The sequence below is a fragment of the Balaenoptera ricei genome, chromosome 3 (assembly GCF_028023285.1).
Source record: "Balaenoptera ricei isolate mBalRic1 chromosome 3, mBalRic1.hap2, whole genome shotgun sequence".
In the NCBI taxonomy this organism is placed as follows: domain Eukaryota; kingdom Metazoa; phylum Chordata; class Mammalia; order Artiodactyla; family Balaenopteridae; genus Balaenoptera; species Balaenoptera ricei.
The window spans coordinates 21,736-44,923 of record NC_082641.1 but is presented as its reverse complement, the minus strand read 5'-3'; the positions used below and the strand labels follow the sequence as shown (position 1 = coordinate 44,923).

General features: G+C 50.0%; 1 protein-coding gene across 2 annotated transcripts; it reads right to left on the bottom strand.

Moving 5' to 3' along the window:
* Positions 1 to 851: 851 nt before the first annotated feature.
* On the bottom strand, positions 852 to 23,188 carry SDHA (succinate dehydrogenase complex flavoprotein subunit A). 2 transcript variants are annotated; one of them, XM_059916037.1, is made up of 15 exons: positions 23,078 to 23,188; positions 17,277 to 17,366; positions 16,121 to 16,282; positions 13,734 to 13,877; positions 13,260 to 13,424; positions 12,495 to 12,643; positions 11,722 to 11,846; positions 9,997 to 10,165; positions 8,975 to 9,170; positions 8,150 to 8,321; positions 6,259 to 6,377; positions 4,844 to 4,955; positions 4,551 to 4,681; positions 2,442 to 2,555; positions 852 to 1,174 (listed from the first exon to the last, which is right to left on the bottom strand). In XM_059916037.1, the coding sequence occupies exons 1-15, from the start codon at positions 23,138 to 23,140 to the stop codon at positions 1,088 to 1,090; spliced, it is 1,998 nt and encodes a 665-aa protein (XP_059772020.1). In that variant the 5' UTR covers positions 23,141 to 23,188; the 3' UTR covers positions 852 to 1,087. The 2 variants fall into 2 exon arrangements, with proteins under 2 accessions (XP_059772020.1, XP_059772021.1); XM_059916038.1 differs by having other exon boundaries at positions 17,277 to 17,363; positions 23,078 to 23,187.

Below are 23,188 nucleotides of genomic sequence, written 5' to 3'. Positions count from 1 at the left end.
TAACAAAACGACAAGTGCATTTGCCCTCTGACCCAGCAACCCTACTTCTAGAACTCCACTTCGAAGAAACTGGCTAAGAAAATGACTTCAGTTACTCACTGTGGCATCAACACAAATGTCCTGCCAGGGGACAAGGTACACTCATGCGGTGGAGGAGGATCCGGCCACAGGATGAGTGATAAGGAAGGACCTCCAGGATACGCAGGCAAGGGGCAGGGCCGTCTGTCTAACACAACAGAAATACATGCTTGCTTTCTGTTTTCTTAGGACACTGACTAGAAAGAAAAACAACAATGGGTCCTGTGGAGGAGAGAGAGGAGAGCATGAGGGATGGTTAAGGAGGTGAGCTCTGAACACAACAGGCTTTGAAATCATGTCAATGCTTTACATATTTACAAACTTTAAATTTTTAAAGGCAATCCCTAAACTAGAAAAATAGAATCTGAAACGAATGAACTCAATTGCCTCGGACTGGATTCTACAGAAGCCGACCCTGAGACAGGAACTTGGAAGGTGGCCCCAAGCAGCATCTGCATGGAGGGGGAAAAGGAAGAAATCCATCTGCACCCACATCAGTTTCATTTAGTATTCGGTCATTTAAATACTTCAGGACACACGTTCACATATTAAACCATTTGCTTGCTAAGAACTCGGAGGAAATGTCTGTTTTCTTCATTTGCTGTCAGGCACCAAAATTCATTTTCACTTCAACATACACTGCAACAAAATTTCTGGATTTTGATGCAACAGAATAAAAAGATAGTCACGTTTTATATTTCAGGTCAACAAATATGCCTCAGGTCAAACAGTATGATTTTAAAGGAACTGGGAAATAAACGCAAGTTTGTAACTTATGTTTCATCTAAGAACTGCGCCCAGTTTTATTATTTCTCAAGAATGAAGCAGGGATAAAGGCAAGCTGAACACTTTCTGGCTGTTGATGACTGGCAAGCTGCTGGCCTCTGGTAGGAATCTCTGTCAAGTGGCATCCTCAGTCACTCGAGGACAGTTTAAGAAGGCAGTTACAACATGAACACGTGCACGAGCTATTATACATAATTACAAGAGCTGGTAAACGCCGGCCTCCTCAGTAGGAGCGGATGGCTGGGGGGACAGCGGCGCAGTCAGCCTCGTTCAGAGTTCTGTCGATTACGGGTCTGTATTCCAGGGAGACCTAAGAAAGAAGAGTCGGTGATGCGTTAGTGCACAAAAACGTACAAACAACCCTCTTGGATGCTTTTGGAAAATCAACCATAAAAGCAGATTTGCAGACAAACAGGAACTTAAAAACAAAGGTATTCACGGGAACATTTTTCAGTAACAAACTCGGGACTGACTATGTAAATCCATGTATGGAATAGAGCAATTAAAATAACACGGTACCAAATTCTCAACGCTTTAAACTAAAACTTAAACTGAAAATGCTCAAAAAGTAGGTGAAACCTTGTATGTACTGTTATCCTTTATCCGTAAATTATGTTTGTATTTGCAGTTTTTCCTACTTCTAAGTGAACATTTATATACATACGAAACTTGAAAGAAATATTTCAAAATGATAATAAAAGATTTCTCTGGTGAGCTTATAAATGTTAATTTTCTTCATTCTTCTTGTACTTCCTACACTTTCTAAAATGAGCGTGTATTTCTTTTACAATCATAAAAAAACCCAAACACTACAAAATTAGGCTTGTATTAAGAGGATCGTCTGACTATACACTGTCAGAAAAGAGCCTACATGAAGAACTATGAAAATTGCTGTCTGCCTGCAGCACTAGGCACTCTAGAAGTATGAGGACACAGCACAGCATAACTTCTGTAAATCCAGATAGACAATTAAGACTATCCCTTAGGGAGCTCTGAAAAGCTTACACTTTACATCTTAATTATTTCTGAATCTTAATGCCGAGCAGAAAGGCCAAATGGGTGAGTTATGCTTTGCTGGGGTAAGACCGACGGGGGCCCCACTGCTCTCTCAGCTGGTGGTTTCCGGGACCCTGCCTGCCCCCTGCCCCTCGCAACTTGTTCCCTGCCCGGGGAAGCTAAGGGCTGAACAGCATCCCCCGGGCTTCCCTGAGGCTGCGTCCAGGTGGTCCAGTCAAAGGGAAGGAGGGGAGGGGTGTCTTCCCGCCCCACCCCCATCCCTGCCCGCAGCTCTCTGTGGGCTCAGAAGCTCCGTCTCCTCCCCTACAGCGGGCCTCTGGCGCTGGCACACCCCTGCCCGGCACCAGCGCAGTGGGGGCGGCGCTTGTGAACCACCGGCCCACGCGGGGTTCCGTTTTCAGGCAGAAGCCTGACTGTGCCTTTTCCGTGGCGTCTCAGATCGGCCCACAGTCCATTTAGATCCATGCTGCTTCTCCCAGCTCACCAGATGCCGACCTGCGTAACACGAGGGGCGGCCCGCGCGCCATGGCACACGTGAGCAGAACCCGCTCCCCACGTACCTTCCCAGTCGTGACGTCCACGCAGGAGAGCGTGTGCTTCCTCCAGTGCTCCTCAAACGGCTTCTTGTGCTGCCCCTGGATGGGCTTGGCGTAATCATACTCATCAACCCGCTCCTGAGGCCACAGAAAGTAAGTTTATTTCGGAAAGTGCCGTCAACAAACATTCTACACAGCAAAACCAGAAAACATGGCAAAACATGGGAAACTCATTAAAAAGATACACGAGCCTAGTCTGACATTAATCCCCCAGATCCCACTCAACAAGGAGGCCTCCATCGTCCAAGCGGACCTCGTGCAGAGCCAGGACCTTCCCAGTCCCAGCGCGTCTCCAATTCCCACTGAAACCGCGTGCGCAGGTCTGACGTGGGAGAGCGCACGGCTGAGCACCACACGCAGAGGAAGGCCGTGAGACGCGGGGCCCCTCGGCCAGTGGCCGGTCCTCTGGACGCACCCATGGGCCCTGACTGGTGAGCCGTCAGCCCTCTGGACGTAGAGATGAGCCCCTCGCTCTGCGCTGGCCCAGCCTAGGGCCCCTCCCCTTTACTCATCCCATCTCCACCACGGCAGTCTGACAAGGGCAGGCCCCGCGCAGCACGGCTGGGCAGCAGGCCGCAGCACAGTGGGACCCAGAGCTCCGCTTCTGCATGTTCTCGCTACAACTAGCAGATGGGTGTTGGAATTAAATCGATCTTCTATGCACTTAAAAATTTATCAAATACTTTTCCTGTCTTTTTGTTCCGTACTCTTGCAGAGTTCGACTTTTTCTTTCAGCCTTTTTTTTTTTTTTTTAAATTATTTATTTATTTATGGCTGTGTTAGGTCTTCGTTTCTGTGCGAGGGCTTTCTCTAGTTGCAGCAAGCAGGGGCCACTCTTCATCGCGGTGCGCGGGCCTCTCTTGTTGCGGAGCACAGGCTCCAGACGCACAGGCTCAGTAGTTGTGGCTCACGGGCCCAGTTGCTCCGCGGCCTGTGGGATCTTCCCAGACCAGGGCTCGAACCCGTGTCCTCTGCATCGGCAGGCAGATTCTCAACCACTGCGCCACCAGGGAAGCCCCAGCCTTTTTTATTTAAATGTTCTAATTTTAGCAATTATATTAAATTTTTCAAAAACTTTTAAAGAGAAGCTGAATGCTGCTAAGGGATATCTTGCACGTGGTAACAGTAAGACACACAAAAGCCTCTTCAAATAAAACCCAAAACGTCCAGCTACTTGGCAGTTTCTGCGGAGTGAGGCCAGGCCTCCTGCCTGGGGCGCTGGGGCAGGGAGCGGTCCCTCACGCCTGCACCTGCCCCTCCGGGAGGGAGGGACGACCCCCCGGGTGAGCGGGCTCTGCCTGCACATCTGCAGTGACGTCCCGGCCGCCGGGACCAAGCACAGGCTCCGGGAGAGGCTTCCGGCCTCGGTGCACAGGACGAGCGGGCTCGCCGACCTCCTCCTCTAACCGAGCGCTCAGCACGTGGGATCCAGCTCCAGTCAGTGTCTCACGGTGGATGGAAATCCGGCTCCTCTCGCTCAGCCTCTAGCTGAGCCACCCAAGCACCGCCCCGGACCAAAGCCTCTGTGTCCACCACGGGAAGGCAGCTCAGCTCCTGCTAACGTGCCCCATCCTGACCTGGACTGCCCCCCAAACAACCCCTTCCGTGAAAGCCTTAACTACCACATGCCGAGTACTCTTTTCTGCAGAATCTGCTAAGTGAGCTCTGCATAAAAACCAGTTCATTAAAACAACGGTGATCCAAGATGAGGCTCCATAATCCTTTCCCAAACCAGGGGTGGGTCTGAAACAACGAGTTACTCATCATTTCCAGTCAGTAAGTGAGCACTTCCAGGCAACAGGACCCGCTGCACACTAACCTTTGCCCTAATGAGGCTGAGAGACGCAACAGCAGATACTGATCCAAAGCCAGAGAAAGGTCAAACTAGTACTGAACACGGTGAGAACAGAGGTACGAAGGTTATCAGAAGAGAAAAAGCATTCGTCTCAACTGGCTTGTGGGAAATGCAGAGAAAACGCAGAGAGGTGAACGCAGAGAGCACAGGGTCAGGGCTGAGCGGTGGCGGCAAAGGTGGGCGGGGGGCGGGGGGGGGGGTTGGACACGAAGGCGCACCTTGAAATCCTCCCTGGCATGAGCGCCGCGAGACTCCTTCCGGGCCTCTGCTCCATAAATGGTCTGCAGGGCACAAAGCATCAGGTTCTGCAGCTCCAGGGTCTCCACCAGGTCAGTGTTCCAGACCATTCCTGGGCACACAAGGCAGCCGTCAAAGACAACAGGATCCAGCCAGTGTCCACTCAGCAAGGACGAGTTACGTCAGCGCTAAACGGGTCGGGCTGCGCCCAGAAGCAGCCCGCCCTGCAGACACCCAGCAACAACCGTGTGCAGGGGCCCGAGAAACCACTCACCCCTGTCAAACGTCTTCAGATGCTTTAGATCTCCATAGAGCTGGCTGATCTTCTCACAGCCTTCCCGTAACACGCTTCCCACACGGAACACTGCGGCATGACTTTGCATCGACTGTAATACAAAATATTTGTAAGCTTTTAATCCATGAGGAAAAGTCAGGCCAAGAACTGTTAAACCTTTAGGGTTTTTTTCCTATGCATTTCATTTTTTGTAAAATATGTATGTAAATAGAAAAACTAGGAAATTCAGACTGTGAGTCTATTACTCTGAATTTTAAAACGAAGTTTCTTTGTTTGTGAGAACTTAAAAAACCTACCCGTTAAGCAACTTCCAAACGTACAATACAGTAACATTAACTACAGTCACTATGCTGTACGTTACGTCCCCAGGGCTTACTTTCATCTGGAGACTTGTACCTTTAGATGCCCTTTCTCCATGCTTCTGTTCCTTTACTCCTGCCCCCTTCCTTACCATCCTATGAGGCCTCCCCGAAGCCCAGTCTCGTTTGAAAACAGAACCACAGAACCACAGTCCTATGAGAATGGCCATATTCACCTTTTCCCTTTTGGTGGTGTCTGTGTGGATGGCCCAATGGAACCTTTCAGGATGCAACTAAAGCAAGGGGCTTCACTCCAGAAAATGCGCCCACACAGAAATACTTGCAAATAATTTCAAGTGGATAAAGGTCTCATTCATGGACCAAGAATCCCGGCATTAAAAGAATTTGATTGATTCCTAGCTGTTTTATTTACTTATTTATTTTATTTATCTAGAGTAGTCAACTAGTACTTTTAATTGACCTAAACCTGTGTTACCTCATGCAGTAGCCACTAACCATGTGTACCTACATTTAAACTGAACTTAAATAAAATTAACTTAGACTGGCCTCATTTCCCATGCTCCACTATCACGTCAGAAATACAGCGTTCCATCAGATGTGCTGATGCAGGTGACTATGGCTTCCGCATGCCTTCCACACTCCCCCTCCTGACCTCATTCAGGGGCATCAATGGGCCCAGTTTAAAGACATTTCCCAGAGTTGCCGTTAAGTAGGTGTGATGATGGGATTATTCCTCAGCAACGAGACGTGCTGGGCTTGGGAAGCTCCCAGCTGGGAACCGAGCTTCTCGGACCTTCCACTGTCCCTCCTCCTTCAGGCTGGGACAGAAGACCAGGGCCAGAGACGGTCTGAGGAGGGAAGCTGCACCAAGCACCGAGCACGTTCGAGAGAAGGCCGAGTGCTGATGCTGCAGAGTCGCTGTGTCTGCCCTGGGCCGCCCTCCCCAGCCCGCAGCGTGGAAAGCACACCCTTTTATCTTACTCAGGCCTGAGCACGCCTCCGTGACTCAGCAACCCCAGTGCAGGGCTACCGACACAGCTGGCCTGCTCACCCAGAGCGCGTCCAGGCTCCTACCTTCTGCATGTTCAGCCGTAGTTCCGATGTTCTTATGCTTCCATTGGCAAATCTCAATTTGTCAAGATTCATGACAGATTCTTCCCCAGCATTTGGTTTAATCAAGGGAACTTTATCTCCTTTAAAAAAAACAAAAACCCCCACCAAATGTGTGTTATACCCTTTCAGGGAGTTTGGAAAATGCATGCATAACCTGAGCTAATATTCCACCTGGCCCACTCTATCCCTGAGGAAGCATCCATTGACTTGGGTAAGAGTAAAGAGTAAACAAAAAGACAAAACTTCTGGCAAAAAGTTGGTGTCCAATAAGTAATCTCTGAATGAACAAAACAGAACCCCTCTCTTAAGGTCAAACATTAGATTTATGCAAACAAACCTTGCACCGCTACTCTGTGAGGGAAAAACACTTCATCCTCAGCCGTTCTCATTCTGCCCAACCCCGTTCTGGTTCTCAGACCTTGTTGGGGTGGTGGGCGGGGTGCCTGGCTGGACGTATTTAACAGCCTCCTGCTGACCCTGGCCCTGCACCCTCTTACGTTAACCTCAAGATTTTCTGTTCTTGCCTTTCTAAAAAGATAAAAGCTTTAAGGGTGTTTAAGCTGTTTTGGGATGGCATGTTTTTAAATATATTTTCTGTAGAAGGTAACACACACAGGTGTGAAATACAGAAGACAAAGGCCTGCAGCCACTCTCTCTCCAAGGCGAGACCTGCCCAAGCTCTTCTAGGCAGGCGATTTTGCTAGCTTTTGTTTTCAATGCTTTAAAAAACGATCATTCCGGAAAACGGAGTTTTATCCTTAGGTGCACCATTCTACAAATTTTAACACACAGACTCCTGTAACTATCATGATCAGACGATAGAATTTAAGCATTTTAACGTTTAAAATAGTCATACTTTGGGGAAAGTAGTGGGGCAAACACTTTTCCTCTCCTTTTGTCTTTAAAAACTAAAGCGTAACGAAAGTGTGATACCACTTTTAGTGCAGTTTGCTGGTTCTGACAAGCAGAGCTGCGTCAGCCCCACCGCAAGTGGACCCAGGCCCTGGTGACCACCCACCGTCTCCTGCCCCAGCTTCCCTTCTCCAGATGCCACACAAAAAAATCGCACACATGTGGCCTCTTGCGTCTGGATCACACAGCCTGACAAAGATCCACCCGCGCTGCGCACGAGTGGGCAGTCTGTTCCTTTTTAATGCTGAGTTCCAGAGGTTTTAAACGCGTGCATGGATCCTTCAGATAGAAAAGTATTCTCAAAAAACTTCCTTTTTCTCGCTGTCAAAGAAAGGGAACCTCAAATTTTCTGCTTTGCTCTAAGGGATTGCTACTGGGCTCCGGCTACAGCAAAATGAGCACTAGAGCTGTTGTGGGACTAGCACATGTATCTTTTCCTCGACAGATGATTTTAAGTTACCACAAAAGAAAATCACTGATGGAAATCCATTCTCTCATTGAGGGGAGAGAGCTGTGACCCAGTCTTCTATTTTGTTTGCATTAACTCCTCCCTTTCTCCCTTAACAGATTTAGTTACAGTTTGTTTTTAGTATTTTATTAATTTTCTCTAAGTACCAAAAAATTATACGTTCATTTATACCTGCCATTTAAAACATTTCCTTGGAGATAATTCATACCAGACAAGTAGTATGTGATAAAACCCTATTAAATAACACTTTCCCAATAGTGATTTTTCTGAGAACATAATGACTGCAAAAAAACCTGACTAAAGTTACTCTTCTAACTGCCCCACCTACCCTGTGTCTAGCCTCTGGTCTATCACCATAAAAATCTCTGACCTGCTGTTTCCTCACTTCCAGGGAGAGAAAGCCAGACCCCCGCTCTATGACCGCGAAGCAAAGCGTCCTGCAGCAGCCAGACTGCTGGAAGGAGTGCGTACCGGGTCTGCAGGACTCTGCGATGCTCAGGGCGCATGCCCGGCCGAAGACGACCAGGTCCAGGAGCGAGTTTGCCCCCAGTCGGTTGGCACCGTGCACTGAGGCGCAGGCAGCCTCCCCACACGCGTACAGGCCGGGCACGATCTGATCCTGGCCGTCCACGTGCTTCAGAACCTGGGGAAGAAGACTAAGATTACGGAGCGTGGTCTGCTCAGCCCCCCTTCCCTATAGCAGGGGGTCGGAAAAAGGAGAAAAGGTAAAAACTGGACCTACACCACCTACAGGGAACCCCCCCAGACACTGCCCAGCCTCCTTCCCCGGCCCCCGTCCCGAGGTCAAAGGACCCCAGTCCCACTCCTCACACCCAGTAGCACCTCACCCACCTCCTGACGTGCCCCTGAACACCCACTCCGACGGTGGGCTCAAAGCAGGGGAGCACGGTGGGCGGAGGGCATTAAACGGGTAGGTGGGGGACTGGAGTCCTAAATCAGACTCTTACAACAGTTCCACCCACCTGCCCGAGGAGGGACTAAAGTCAGGTGACTAAAAAGCTCTTTGTGAGCCGCAAACCATCCAAAGGTATTAACTGTAAAGAACACACAGGTTACAATTTATAACATACAACCATGTAGGAAAAACTGCAGTTTGACCTCATGTCTGTGACTGTTTACTAAGAAGGCATGAATCGGTTATCAGCGGTTACTTGAGGCGTGAACGCAGAAACCGGAGTCAAGCCAAGGCCCCTGCCCTGCCTACCAGACTGCCCAGGACTTCTGAGGGAGGCCCTGTGCAAGGGGCCTGCGGCGGCACGGGCTCGGCACCATCACCTGCCCCTTGTAGTTGGTGGGGATGCCGCCCATGTTGTAGTGCACGGTGGGAAGCACGGGAATCGGCTCCTTGGTGACGTCCACACCCGCGAAGATCATGGCTGTCTCTGAGATGCCAGGCAGGCGCATAGCCAGCTGTTCAGGGGGGAGGTGGTGCAGCTGCAGGTACACGTGATCTTTCTCAGGGCCACAGCCTCTGGTGAAAAAGGACATCGCGCCATAAGGTCGAGAACAGCAATCCAGAAACCGTGAGGTCACAAAATCCTTGCAGCACCTGAGGTTCCACACACTTTGATCCTGGAGGAAAGGTTCCCTTCATTAAGGCCACCTTTTCATGGCGTCTCTTCTCAGCACCCACCACGTGCCAGGGTAGACACCAGGTGGTGGGATGCAGCCACGAACACGACGGAAGCCCTGCCCTCGCCGGGCTCCCCCCTGAGGGTCGGGAGGTCACAACTTGCCACATTCTCCTTGGTGAATGCATTACAGGGGCCTTTCACACCAGATGCTCCAAAGAACCACCTGATTTCTCATTTCTGTGTGCGAACGTGATGCCTCCAGAGGCCACGCCCCCAGATATTTAACCAGTGTCACCACAGCGGGCACGAAGTCAGGCACTGAGGCCTCACGCTGCTTCACTGAAGAACAAACCACCCACCCACCTTGAGGGCCCCAAGCACCCGGGAGTGCAAACAGCATACCAGCGGAAGCTCGCGCACTAAATTCAGGACAGGGGTGTGTCTTCTCCCCCATACTGTCTGCTTCTGTCACACACTCACTCACACACACAAACCATCTGAGACGGACTTGCAGCTAACTGGCTAAACTTCTCAAATGCAGAGATCCTAAACTGACAGACAACAGTCAGAGGTAACTGCACGTAGGCCTCCGGGGTGGGCAGGGTGCTGACACTCAACACAGAAGCCCCCCAGCCCGTGCTGAAATGCAGACACAAACCACAGCCACCGGAGGGGCGGGGCGTGCAGACACGCGCAGACCCCTCTGGGGACAAGCACACAGACCTTCCTGCACGGATCTCCAGGGTCATGGAGCGGGAGACGACGTCCCTGGACGCCAGGTCCTTTGCGACAGGCGCATAGCGCTCCATGAACCGCTCGCCTTGACTGTTGACGAGGATGCCTCCCTCTCCACGGCACCCTTCCGTGATGAGACAGCCAGCACCGTATATGCCTGCAAACGACGAGCTCATTAAACACGTATAACCTGAGGGCCGCTGGGCCGACGTCTCAAATGCAGATGTTTTTCCCCAGATACTTCGGGAGGAGACAGAAAGGGTGTGCAAAGAGCACCACACGCACGAGGAAGTGTGAGAGAGGAAAAGTTAGGGCACAGCACGCTGCCGCGGTATGAAGAAAAGCAATGACCAAGCTGCAGAGCAGACAGGCCGGCTGCGTGGACGACGCAGCTCTGCTCAATACTCCGATTACAGCTGTGCTTTAAACTCTCAGCGTGACAAAGTTTATGTTAAATATCTCGGTTTTAATTGTTACTAAAACCTTATCAGGTTTTAATTGTTGAACGTCCTTTTGCACCATGAAATTGCATTGGCTCCCGTAGGTACAGAAACCAGCTTGGAAATTTGGCATATCAAGTAACCAAACAACAATACGGCAATGATCACTAGAGCCGATACTTAGGTTGCACCCGCTGTGTACAACTCTAAGTCTCACCACAACCCTGTGGGATGGTCCCCCTCTTCCGAGACAAGCCCACCAATATGATGCTGGGAGACGCAGAGCCCAAATCCAAATCTGGCAATGGGAGAGGCAACGGGAGAGGGGAGCTGCGCCCTGATCTCAACTGTCCCTCTACGTAACGAGGACAAGGGTGCCCAGCACCGGGTGTTACACGTCCATCAGCGTAGTTTGAAGGCTGTCACTTTTATTAGTGCACCAAAGGGTTACCGTGCCTTTGAAACAAGATGTAAATTCCTGTATCTCATCTTTCAGTTTTCCTAGTTTCAGTGGCCATGTCTTCTGGTGGTTTATTTCTCATACGTTGAAAAGGAAGCAAAGGAAATGGAGCTCTAACTATAGAGGGAATTCAGAAGTCTCAGACATTTTACTGGTTAAAAATAGCAACAAGACTACCACCTAATACTTTTTTTTCTCCTCATCCCTGCCCGGGTCAGAAAGAACATACTGGCAGAGCAAAGAGAAAAAACAGGCCCTGGTCTTTAGTACTGTGGCAGCTCCCCAGCTGACAGATCAGTCACCAACCCAGAAACAAAGTTCAGGATGGATTCGCCAACTCCCCTCCCAGGCCCCCTCCCACGTTCGTGCACTCATCACCCTCCCCTGTGGACATCTCAGGGCCCCGCCTGCCGGGCTCTGTCACTGTGGCAGCCTGCCATCTGTCTGTGCCACTTCTCCACTCAAGTGCATTCCCTCTGGCTCTACTGACTGAGGCCCTACCGTGTGCTGGGCGCTGCGAAGACAGCGGTAAATGAGACAGACCTGCCCCCGCCTCCCGGGGGGGAGCTGACACCCTAGTCGAGGAGAGGGACGCCGAACAATCACTGCTTCACGTCTGGCTAAGTGCGCCGAGACAAGGCCTCGAAGTAAGACGCTGGCCTCCACTGCCTTGGGGGACATAGGGGAGAATCTCCTCGGGGAAGTCACGAGTTAGGATGTGAGATACGAGAAAGCAAGTGCACGTAACTGCAGAGGAGCCTTCCCACAGGTACCGAGCACCCGAAAGGCACAAAGAGCCTCATGCCATCCTACCTGTGGGGTGGAACTGAACAAACTCCAGGTCCTGGCAGGGAAGGCCTGCCCTGGTGATCATGGCAGTGCCGTCCCCGGTGCTGGTGTGGGCGGAGGTGCAGCTGAAGTAGGTGCGCCCGTAGCCTCTGGAAAACAGACAGGCCGGTGGAGAGGTGACTGCACAAGCGTCCCGTCAGGCCCTCCTTCTAATGGACTCGAGTGGGCCACACAGCCCAGGCAGCACCTCTGTGGGCGCACGTGCACACGCTGCCCTGGGCAACTGGGACGGTGGCCTCGGGGGCAGAGAAGGCGCTCTCGCTTGTACCTTAGGGCACTTCTGTGCTAGGCAACTGATTTCCCTGATAAAAATGTATAAAATAATAAAATCTAAAAACATTTATGGATGCACTTCTTAAAACGGTTAAAATAACAGACTGATAGTATATAAGATGGAATTTACTTATTTTCCTCCCGTGAACAAACAGCACTCTTCTACCCCAGAAATCAGCATAAACACAGCATCCCTCAAAGCAAAGGAGACGCTACTCCAGACAGCATCAGACTCTCCAGGTCTCAGCCTCCTCAAGGGTCCTCCCAGCTACGAACTGCTGACACTTTCTTGCCACCGTGAGGCAGGTGCTGGTGTCGCCCCTCAGGCCCCCAAAGCTACCCCTTGCCGGGTGAAGTCACAGCCTGCGCCTCAGCCGTTACTGCACGACACCCCTATTCTCATTAGAATACATAAACTCAGCTTGCCTGCAGAGAAGTTGGACACGACAAAACCAGACTCTTACCCAGTGGCTACAACAGTGTTCTTTGCTCTGATGCGGTGGATGGACCCGTCTTCTATGCACAGAGCAATAACGCCTCGACACTCCCCGTTCTCCATCAGGAGGTCCAAGGCAAAATACTCCACAAAATAGCTGGTATCGTATCGCAGAGACTGAAAAAGAAAGGAAAACCATCAAAAAAAGGGATCCTGCGTTTGCAATTGCGCTGTTAAAGCTAACAGATTGGAGACCTTGATCTGGTGTGGGGCACAGGGGTCAGGCGGACCCTAGCGGAACACTGGGCTGGAAAAGGAGCCACAGACTTCAACCCACGGATGACAGCGCTGATGCCGTCGTGTGACAACTCAGCTGTACAAACAACGCGCCCCAGAAGAGGACGCCGTACGCGGGACACACCGCTCAGCTCTACACAGCCCGAGAGGCGCCAGAGGGGCAACGCTGGCCTCCGCTCAGCGCTGCTGCGAGAGCTGCGCCCGCGGACCACGGGGTCCCGACTTCCACCAGGGCGTGCCGCACGGCGTCTGCCGCCACACGGCCACTTAGTCCAAGTAAAACAGAACGCTCAGCGCGTCTGTAATGATTATCGATTGAATTTCTTAGAACAGATACTTTCAAATTAACAGCGAGCAAGTTACTCTGCTGCTCAGAAAGCGACCCCCGGGCGGAGAGGCTGGCACGCTGACCTGTCCCCGGGGTGGCCTGCTTCCCCCATCGCCACACGCCTGGCCTGGCCGCCTCCCACCACCCCGTGCACCCAGGGCACCTCACCCTTCCATACAAAGTGTGCAGCAGCGAGTGGCCAGTGCGGTCGGCCACGCAGCAGCAGCGATGGGCCTGCCCGCCTTTCCCAAACTGGAGGCTCTGTCCACCAAAGGCACGCTGGTAGATCTTCCCACCTTCAGTTCTGCTAAATGGCATGCCGTAATTCTCCAGCTGAGAAACAGAAAAACACCTAGTACCTTAAAGGGACCAAGACGCTCGTGGCTAACTCACACTAGAACCTCAACACAAACCTGAAGCCCAGAACACACACATTCTACGGAGAGCTCGGCAGCGGCAGAGGCGCTCTCCCGTTAGAGCAGCTCGCTGCCCACCTGCCGGCCGACCACTCCCACCACACCCCTCCTACACGAGACGGCCGGCAGGGACGTTACCTCCACCGCCGAGGCCGGCGGGGACGTTACCTCCACCGCCGAGGCCGGCGGGGACGTTACCTCCACCACCGGCCAGCAGGGTCGTTACCTCCACCACCGAGGCCGGGGCCTGCTCCGTCATGTAGTGGATGGCATCCTGGTCCCCCAGCCAGTCGGAGCCCTTCACCGTGTCGTAGAAGTGCCACCTCCAGTTGTCCTCCTCCATGTTCCCCAGGGCGGCGTTGATCCCTCCCTGAAACGCCAGCAGCCCCGTGAGCTACAGCAGGCTCGCCTCCCCAATGCCTCCCGCCCACAGCCAGATTCGGAAAAAGCCAGCTACTCGTGGGAGACGGTCAGTGAGCGATCTCACCGTCCGGCAGACTCCGAAGGGCATCTCCTCCCCCTGCGACCTAGAGACAGGGCCCCGTTATGGATCCCCCAGCCTCAGGCGCCTCACCCATGAGAGGGACACAGAGCCCAACCCCTCGGGGCGTCATCTGGAGGGTCGGCCGAGGCTCCTCAGATGAGGCTTCTTCCTGACCAAGCCCGGCATGTAAAAGGGATTCAAATCTAATAGCTTCACGACAAACGTTCCCAACGGTACTGGGATGCACGCGTTAAAGGCAGAAGCGCTTCCTGCCGAGGGCTCAGAGCCCCAGCCTGCCCCTCAGAGTCACAGAAATCGCAGTACAGGGACAAACATTAACACCCGTCCACCCCCCCCCCACCCAAATTACAACTGCACATCTCTTCAGATAATCTTTCTCACAAGGCACGTTCCCTAACTTCCCTTTCTCCCAATTGTCATTCAGTCGTAACTTTTGAGTCAAGCACTCTCACTGGAATTTCTTCTCCAGTTGTTGCTGCTGCGCCTCAGTTTCATGTTATGTTTGGCCACCACTAAACGAGTCACTAGCACAGAGCAAGGAACCTCGGACAGACACGCACCACGAGTCACCACGTTCCTTCCTTCCTCCCTCCTCCATCCCCTCCAGTCGTAAACCCAAACACAATCCTGATAAAAAATGTTAAGTACCAGGGCAGCAGAATGTAGAAAGCTGGTTTAAAATAATGCAGAGGGCTTCCCTGGTGGCGCAGTGGTTGAGAATCTGCCTGCCAATGCAGGGGACATGGGTTCGAGCCCTGGTCTGGGAAGATCCCATGTGCTGTGGAGCAATTAGGCCTGTGAGCCACAACTACTGAGCCTGCGCGTCTGGAGCCTGTGCTCCGCAACAAGAGAGGCCGCGATAATGAGAGGCCCGTGCACCGCGATGAAGAGTGGCCCCCACTTGCCGCAACTAGAGAAAGCCCTTGCACAGAAACGAAGACCCAACGCCAAAAGTAAATAAATAAATAAATAAAAATTTAAAAAAAATAAAAAATAAAAAAAAAAATAAAATAAAATAAAATAATGCAGAAACGAAACTGCCTTCCAAAGGGGTTATATAAATTTATATCCTCACCAGCAATGTAAAATAATGTGTTTCCCCATAGCCTTGCCAACAGAGTTTTGTCAAACTTGGAGTTTTGCTAATCTAGTAAGTAAAAAATAATATCTCAATAAATAAAGAAATAATACAAAAACACGTGGCCCAGTGCATGCAAAAATGCTGTTATCCTTCCCCCAATTAAACCTTCTTTTCTCCAGAACCAGCATTCAAGTTAAGCTACCCTTTTCTCATTCTTTTTATTGTATTACTATTGCACTACCTGAAAACTGTATTTTTTGCAATACCGTTCAAAATTATCTGCTTATATCTATTCTTGCTTTTAGACAATGAATTAGCCAAGGATATTTATTACTCATTCTTCAGTTTAAAAAGCATAGCTTTCGAACAAAGTATCTAGGCAGTTTAGTGCGTAAAGAATGTGGCTGGACCCTGAATATAGCTGTTCCAGATGTAACGGTGATGGGAGCTCTTATTGCTTCGTAGAAAGTCACCACATCCTCTGTTGTCTCAATGAGGAAATGTGTTCAAATACCAGAAAAGACGGTCAAATGTGACTGTAGAATACTACCTGTACCTGTATACCAGCTGGGCACTACCTACAGTGTGCCTAGAGTGAAAAAACAAAATAATAAAGTCACATGATTTTCCACCATTTTCTTCTTCCCTAAATTCAGAGCATTAAGGCCATTGTTTTCTGTGCTGCAGCTTCACACCATCATCAGAGCTCGTCACCACCACTCGAGGTCTGCCCTGAGGTTCCGGCAGATACAGAGCGAGCCCACAACAAGCTTGTTCACATCGGGTAAGTGCAGTGAAGGAGATCACACCATGACGGAGGCGGGCACGAGGGGGCAGGACCAGAGCAGAAACAGGAGTGACAACGAGGCTCCAGGCAGTGGGGCGGGGGCAGGGCGGGCAGAGCCCTCCTGGCGAGTAAGCGCCAAGAGCAGAGGGAGCCCGGTGGGGGGCGGCCCGCGGCGGGAGAGGGCCGGGCTGCACAGTGCCTTGCAAGCACCCAAAGGACGGAGAGAGCCCTTTCTCATACCTGGGCTGCGACAGTGTGTGACCTGGTGGGAAAGAGCTTTGTGACGCAGGCCGTGTTAAATCCTGCTTCAGAAAGGCCAAATGCAGCTCGCAGGCCTGCCCCTCCGGCACCGACCACCACTGCATCGAATTCATGATCCACTACTGGGTACTGCGTAGAAATCTGGAAAAGAAAAGTCCCCCTGTCAATCCCTGGTTCAACTAGGCCAGACCCTGAGGCTGTGGTTACGGTGAAAGAGAGTCATTGCCATGCCCAGAGGGCCTCCATCCTGTGCTGGGACTGCACGCCAGGTACAATGCAGTAGTCACAGCAGACGTGGTGGGCTCACCCTCGAACTGAAAGAGGCCGGCAAGCAGCTCTCATCAATAGCAGAGCACCTATCCCACGGAGCTAGGGCACCCACCATTAGTTGAAAGGCCGAAAACTCAAAGTAGGGGACCACAGATGCAGAGGAAAGCTCCACCACAAATCAAAATACCAGTTTTAACTATGGTTTTTCTTTGCAATTATCATTTTTACTTATCTTCTCTTTTTACATTTATACCCATATACATATACAAATCTAAGCTTACAACGTAGTATAGATCATGATTTGAAGCTTCTCATGAAAACAGTGCAATGTTGTTTCATTTAGATAAGGACAGTCCATTCACCTGAGTGACCATCCAGGAACCAAGGACACAAGTCTATTCCAGGTCCATATGGTATTTACGACTGAGAAAGTGCCAACAAGCATTCAGTAACTAGTGTGAGCTTATGAGACAGAAACTTAGAAGCAAATTCAGTTTCTCCCACAGAGAGGAGAAGGGCCTCGTAAACACAAAGGAGCGCAAGCCGCCACACAGGCCTCCGCCGAGCAGGGCGTCTGTCACCGTCCACTCCAGTAAATACTGTTCATCTGACATTTGTATTTCATTATGTTTTACTTAAAGTTTAATCTGGCTTATAGATAGTTAAGAGCTACAAACAAAAAAATGTTAATATCTAGGCTTATGTTTGTCCTATAATTAAGTATTATTACACTAGAAATAATGAGCATGCATTAGAATGAAAATTTTTAAAGTAAAACCTGTGTTACTCAAATACATTAAAAACTGGTATAGAACCCTACTCCGTTAAGTCAAAAAAATCACGTATAACAAAGTCATGAACTTACTGCATCTGAAACTTTAGCGGACGACCTCTTACTGCTGTCAACGGTGAAGTGAAAACTGCGGGCTCCTGTCTGCAATGCTGCTGGCCGCTGCTGAAACACAGATGGGGCACTAAGTGTCTTCACGGAACAGGGGAATTGTAATTCAAACTTCCCTTCTAAGTCGTCAACCTTCTTATGTACCCAGGTGCTCCCCCTTTTTTCTAAAAAATTAATTAATTAATTTATTTTTGGCTGCATTGCTGCGCGCAGGCTTTCTCTAGTTGTGGTGAGCAGGGGCTACTCTTCGTTGCGGTGCGCGGGCTTCTCACTGTGGTGGCTTCTCTTGTTGTGGAGCACAGGCTCTAGGCCTGCAGGCTTCAGCAGCTGTGACACATGGGCTTCAGTAGTTGTGGCTCGCAGGCTCTAGGGTGCAGGCTCAGTAGTTGTGGTGCACAGGCTTAGCTGTTCCACGGCACGTGGGCTCTTCCCAGACCAGGGATCGAACCCGTGTCCCCTGTGTTGGCAGGCGGATTCTTACCCACTGTGCCACCAGGGAAGCCCGCTGGTACTCCCTTTCACCCAGAAGCCTTACCTGGAACCCTCCACTTTACCCTGAAGGATAAGGCAAGGGCTAAGGACCCAGGGCAGGCCCAGGAGGCGAGGAATTGGCACCCCAGCAAAGGCCCTTCTAGGTGAAGTCTGTTTCCAGACAGGACACTGACTCAGGAAATGACAAAAGGCACACTTTCACATTAATTTCTTAATTTATGGTACTTAGTGGAGAATGGAGAAGACATCTGTGTTGCCTAAGTGACAGTTTTGCAAAGAATGTAGTGCTTTTCCAGGCTCCATCCCAGCCCTCTTCATACTGGAGCTCCCCTATGAGGTTCTGCGGTTCACTGGAAGAGGCGCGAGGCAGCGCATTGGGAGTGGGTGCTCCAGAGCAGGCTGCCACTGGGTGTGGTAATATCCCTTCCCTGAACACGTGAAGATTCAGGCCCAGAGATGCCCCTGGTCCTGCTTCGCCACTCTCCACAGCTGCACTAGGCTCAGCCCCACCCCTTTATCTGTCACACTCCACGTGCCGTCCCCTCTGCTAGGACACCTGTCCCTGGCCAGCCTCTACAACTACAAGTCTCAGCTCAAATGTCCCATCCTATAACCCTTTACCCAAGAAAACGGCATTAATGAAATCACAGCCCAGCATGAGAGGCGACCTTCTTCATAGGCTAGCAATGGTCAGCAATTTAGGGAATAAGTTTTTCCATTCTGCTGACTGCATTTTACTAGACCACTGATAGAACAGTCTTAGAAATATCTTGAAGAACAGTTTTGGGAAATAAGTACATTCAACGATGACAAAAGGGATGCCTTCAAGTATTCTGCAACTGGAAGAGACGTTTCAATTCTGAGGGGAAAAGAAATTACGCTATGGGACAAACAAGTGGGGATTACAGGGAGGAGAATTACCAAATACAAAATGAACTCCAACTGAGCTGTTTGAAACTGGACAGACTTCCCTGTAAGTGAGGGACCCAGGCCGGGGCTGGATGGCCTGACCGACTACTCGCGAGGAGCGTCAGAGACGGCTTCCTCTAACTCTGAGACTGAGTGGCAGCCGACACAAGTATTGAGTTTATTGTAATAGCTCCAATTAAAAAGTAGTTTCCTGGGTTTTTAAGTAGATCTGAACTGATAGGAGTGATACTCCTGAATTCTCCATTTGCCATGTTAAGTACGTCTGTTTTTATTGACAAAACCACTCTTTCAGATATGAACTAAAAAAACAAATATTTTTCAGCTGTATTATAATTTTTAAATGGTAAAATCATATTTTAACAAAAAACTAAGTCACTGAAAGAATTCTAATACAAACGTTCTTGAAAATTTCATAAAGTATAATATAAATACAGCTAATAGCACCAGTAAGAACAGTACATTTTGTGATGCCAAATTAAAATTAAAATAGAAACCGTGAGATTCCCTAAGTATTTATTTCTTCTTTCTAGGATGTTCACACACACCCCCCACACGCACACGGTTAGCTTAAAAAGCAGTAGCTACCGTAATGAAATCTTTAACAAATTATCATATTATCTCTCTGTGGAAAACAGTAACATTATTTTTTGTATCTAAATCCAATTTGGGGAGTGATTTTAGAATTTGGAGAGTCCAATTTTAATCCAATTTCTGTCTTTAGATAAAACTCGTATTATGTCAGTTATTAATGTAACGTTTTTTGAAGAGAAATTATCAAACATTTCCCAAGAGGGTAACGAAAAAGAATGCAGGAGTCTACCTAAGGTAGAATTAAAAGAACACAGAGCTCTTAAAAGCATAAAAGTACAGGTGACTGAATGAGGAGGAAAAGGAGAGAAAATGTGAGAAGGGTAGAGATCCTGATGCCCTCCATCCAGCAAAGTGGTGCTGGGGGCGGTCCTCATCTAACAAAATACACCTGTGAATCATGAACAAGAAACCAATTTGTAAGCACAAGCTACACAATTGCAAAAGTAGACAACAAAGGATCTGAAGTGGTTGCATAATTATATTGGGAGAACTGAGGATGTGGGTAGCAGGATGGTTTAAGTGAACTAAATCCTCATTTACCAGCAAAAATCAACGTCCAAACTGGACAAAAATGCACCTGCATATCAGCTAGAGAAATGGAGGTAAAGAGCAGGGGCCAATACCAAAAACAATTCCAAACTGATTCCACTGGGGAAAAGGTCTGGGGAAGGAGGTGGTCTTACTCCTTTTCACTTATAAGGACTTCTGTACTGACATTGTTTTTTCCAACTATGTGTAATTATTTTCACTAAAAACTTAAAGGTTTTAAAAACAGGGGTGTTTAAAATACCATTCACATGATTACCAAGGGCAGGCTGTGAGCTGTGGGTCTGGCATGGAGGAGCGCCACACAAAGCTTTCACAGGTCACCTCACAGAACCCTCATTAACCCCACAGAGAAACCGAGTCTCTCCAGGATGCAGGAGGTCTGGACTGGGTCTGCCTGGCTGGCTCCAAATCCTGTACTGTCCCCACCATCTAGGGACCCTTGGGAAAAATCTCTGGGACTCCAAACTAAGATGAATATCCAGGTTGTACGCCAAAACTGAGCCACAACTTTTCAAGTGAACCAGGAAAAACATGACACGGAATGCAGAACTGAAAGCCAGTGGCATTATAATTGTCCCAAGAAACAAAACGTTACTACAGTGGCCTAAATAATGTAAATCTAGATACACCATTAAAACATACTCAGAATGATACATTCAAAGAGAAGAAGTTGACTTATTCTAGAACAAGATCTTGTTGAAAATTGAAAATTCTCATCTGAAGTGAGAAGTTAAGCAACTATTTAAAGTTCTTGGTTTTACTTTCCCTTTCGATTTAACTATCAATACTTTGGAACAGTTAGTAAATTCTGTCAGTGCACTGGGACAACGGAAAAGGAAACAAAGGCAAAATAGGTTTGATAATTTTGTAACTTGAAAGCAGCTGTAAATATGACTTGGAAACACCACAGAACTGAACAAAATGAGATAAAGAAAAATTCTGTGGACTTTATTCAAATTATCCTCATCAAGGACGCTTTATGAACATTCCTCAGCTGGAGATCACGAATTCCTTTTTTTTAAAAATTTATTTATTGATTGATTTTTGGCTGTGTTGGGTCTTCATTTCTGTGCGAGGGCTTTGTCTAGTTGAGGCAAGCGGGGGCCACTCTTCATCGCGGTGCGCGGGCCTCTCACTATCGCGGCCTCTCTTGTTGCGGAGCACAGGCTCCAGACGCACAGGCTCAGTAGTTGCGGCTCACGGGCCTAGTTGCTCCGCGGCATGTGGGATATTCCCAGACCAGGGCTCGAACCCGTGTCCCCTGCATTGGCAGGCAGATTCTCAACCACTGTGCCACCAGGGAAGCCCCTTTCTTTTTTTGTTCTGCTAATTTGATGCTTTTGTTCTTGCCAATCTGAAACTCCAGTACACAGCTTGTGGACAGATTAATTTCCATAGACGGAAATAATTTCCAAAGCTATCTACATCAGAATAAAAACCTTTAGAAACCCAAGACCATCTTCGGTAGACCTAACCTGTGGTTCAACTTTGCTAACTCTACCTTGCCATCATGTTCACAACCACCTGCAAATGGGACCGTGGTGAAGATTCAAGGAGACAGCGGAGCACAGTGCTGGCAGCCAACAGCGGGTTCAACCGAGATCACTTCCAATCAAGCCAATAGGAAAGGAGAGGTTTATGCTCCAACTTGTGGTGCGCCAAACTTCACTCTTACTTTCAGCTAAAAGCTCACAGCTGAATTCCTCCCAGCTCAGCTTGAGGAAAGGACAGCAATATTTTCATAAAATGGCAAAGGGCGAGTGGTAGGTGAAGGGTGTCTGCAGGATGGAAAAAGGAACTCCCGGCTCCAGTCTGGTCTGAAGACAGACGTGTCAGCTCTTCCCCAATCACCACCACATACCAAATCTGTCATCTCACCTAACGATAAGGGCCCACTCAGAAGTTTGCTCAAGCTTCGTTGACTAAAACTACCCCACTGACCATGGACTTCATTTCCTGCTTGTGGACCCCCTGCTACAACTGTGTCTTAGAGCCCAAGATTTGGGGGCTGGGGGAACCTCTGCTCAGTAAGAACCAGCAACACATGAAAGCATTTAAAATGCTTTCTGGTGTTGGTAGGTTGTCCGACTAAACTGCCTCACATTTAACTTTTTTTTTAGAAACATCTTGCCTGAGTTAGAATTCAAGCTTCTTCTTTTTTTTTTTTTTAAGTTTAATTTTTATTTATTTATTTATGACTGTGTTGGGTCTTCGTTTCTGTGCTAAGGCTTTCTCTAGTTGCGGCAAGCAGGTGCCACTCTTCATCGCGGTGCGCGGGCCTCTCACTATCGCGGCCTCTCTTGTTGCGGAGCACAGGCTCTAGACGCGCAGGCTCAGTAATTGTGGCGCACGGGCCTAATTGCTCCGCGGCATGTGGGATCTTCCCAGACCAGGGCTCGAACCCGTGTGCCCTGAACTGGCAGGCAGATTCTCAACCACTGCGCCAACAGGGAAGCCCCTAACATTAACTTTTAATTCCTGTATTTTAAAAAGAAGAAAACTGTGGGTATAATTACAGGCAGAAATCAAGTCAACATTGTTGAAAGCCTTGGTTCCCACTGGGACCTTTACTTTGTAATTAAATTACTAACTAGGAGGCTCGAGGAGTTCATGTAAAAGAACCAAATAACTAAATCCTCTAAATTCAGTGCTTCAATAAAAACCCCCAAAATCGACCCTGAAGGCCTCATTGTCAGGAGTGCAGGGGACAAGGTCCAGCAGCCAGGCCGCGGGAAAGCACATCCCGGACCGACCCGAGTGGGGCTAGCGGGACTCCGCAGAAAACGCCCAGAAGGACACCCGCCCCGCGTCCGCCCCAGTGGCTTTGCGGTCAGTGCTCAGGGGCCGCCGCACCACCCCCAGAAGCAAGGCCGAGCCTAGTGCCAGGGCTCCGCTCGGATCCCACCAGCCCGGTTCCACCGCGATCAGGCCGCCCCGGGCCCGTCCCGCCGTGTGACCTTGGGCGGCCGCGTCCTGGAGCGCGTGCCCGGAGCTGAGCGGGCTGCCTCGGCCGTCGCCCCGGGCTCCTGACCGGGCCCCGGGAGGGGAGGGGTCCCGGGCGGCCCGCAGCGTCGTGACCTTCACCGCGCCGCAACCCGCCCAGCTGGGACAGAATCCGGCAGGCCCTCCCCAGCCCGTCCCGCCTCGGGGTCGGGGGCGCGGGACCCAGCGTCCGCCCTGCCCCACCCGCGGCGCCAACTCACCGCCCAGGTCAGCGCTAGGCGCCGGGCGCGCAGAAGCCGCGACACAACCCCGATCCCCGACATGTCTGCCCTCCACCGCCGTCCCGCCAGTCCCCCGCGCAGACCGCGCCT

Bases quoted from the DNA above. Each gene is read 5' to 3' on its own strand.
- SDHA (XM_059916037.1), bottom strand. From the start codon at position 23,140: ATGTCGGGGATCGGGGTTGTGTCGCGGCTTCTGCGCGCCCGGCGCCTA. The intron at 17,367-23,077 runs GTGAGTTGGCGC...TCTGTGTTTCAG, and splicing joins GCCTAGCGCTGACCTGGGCG to CAGCGGCCAGCAGCATTGCA. The intron at 12,644-13,259 runs GTGAGGTGCCCT...TTTCTTTTTCAG, and splicing joins TGCACACTTTGTATGGAAGG to TCTCTGCGATACGATACCAG.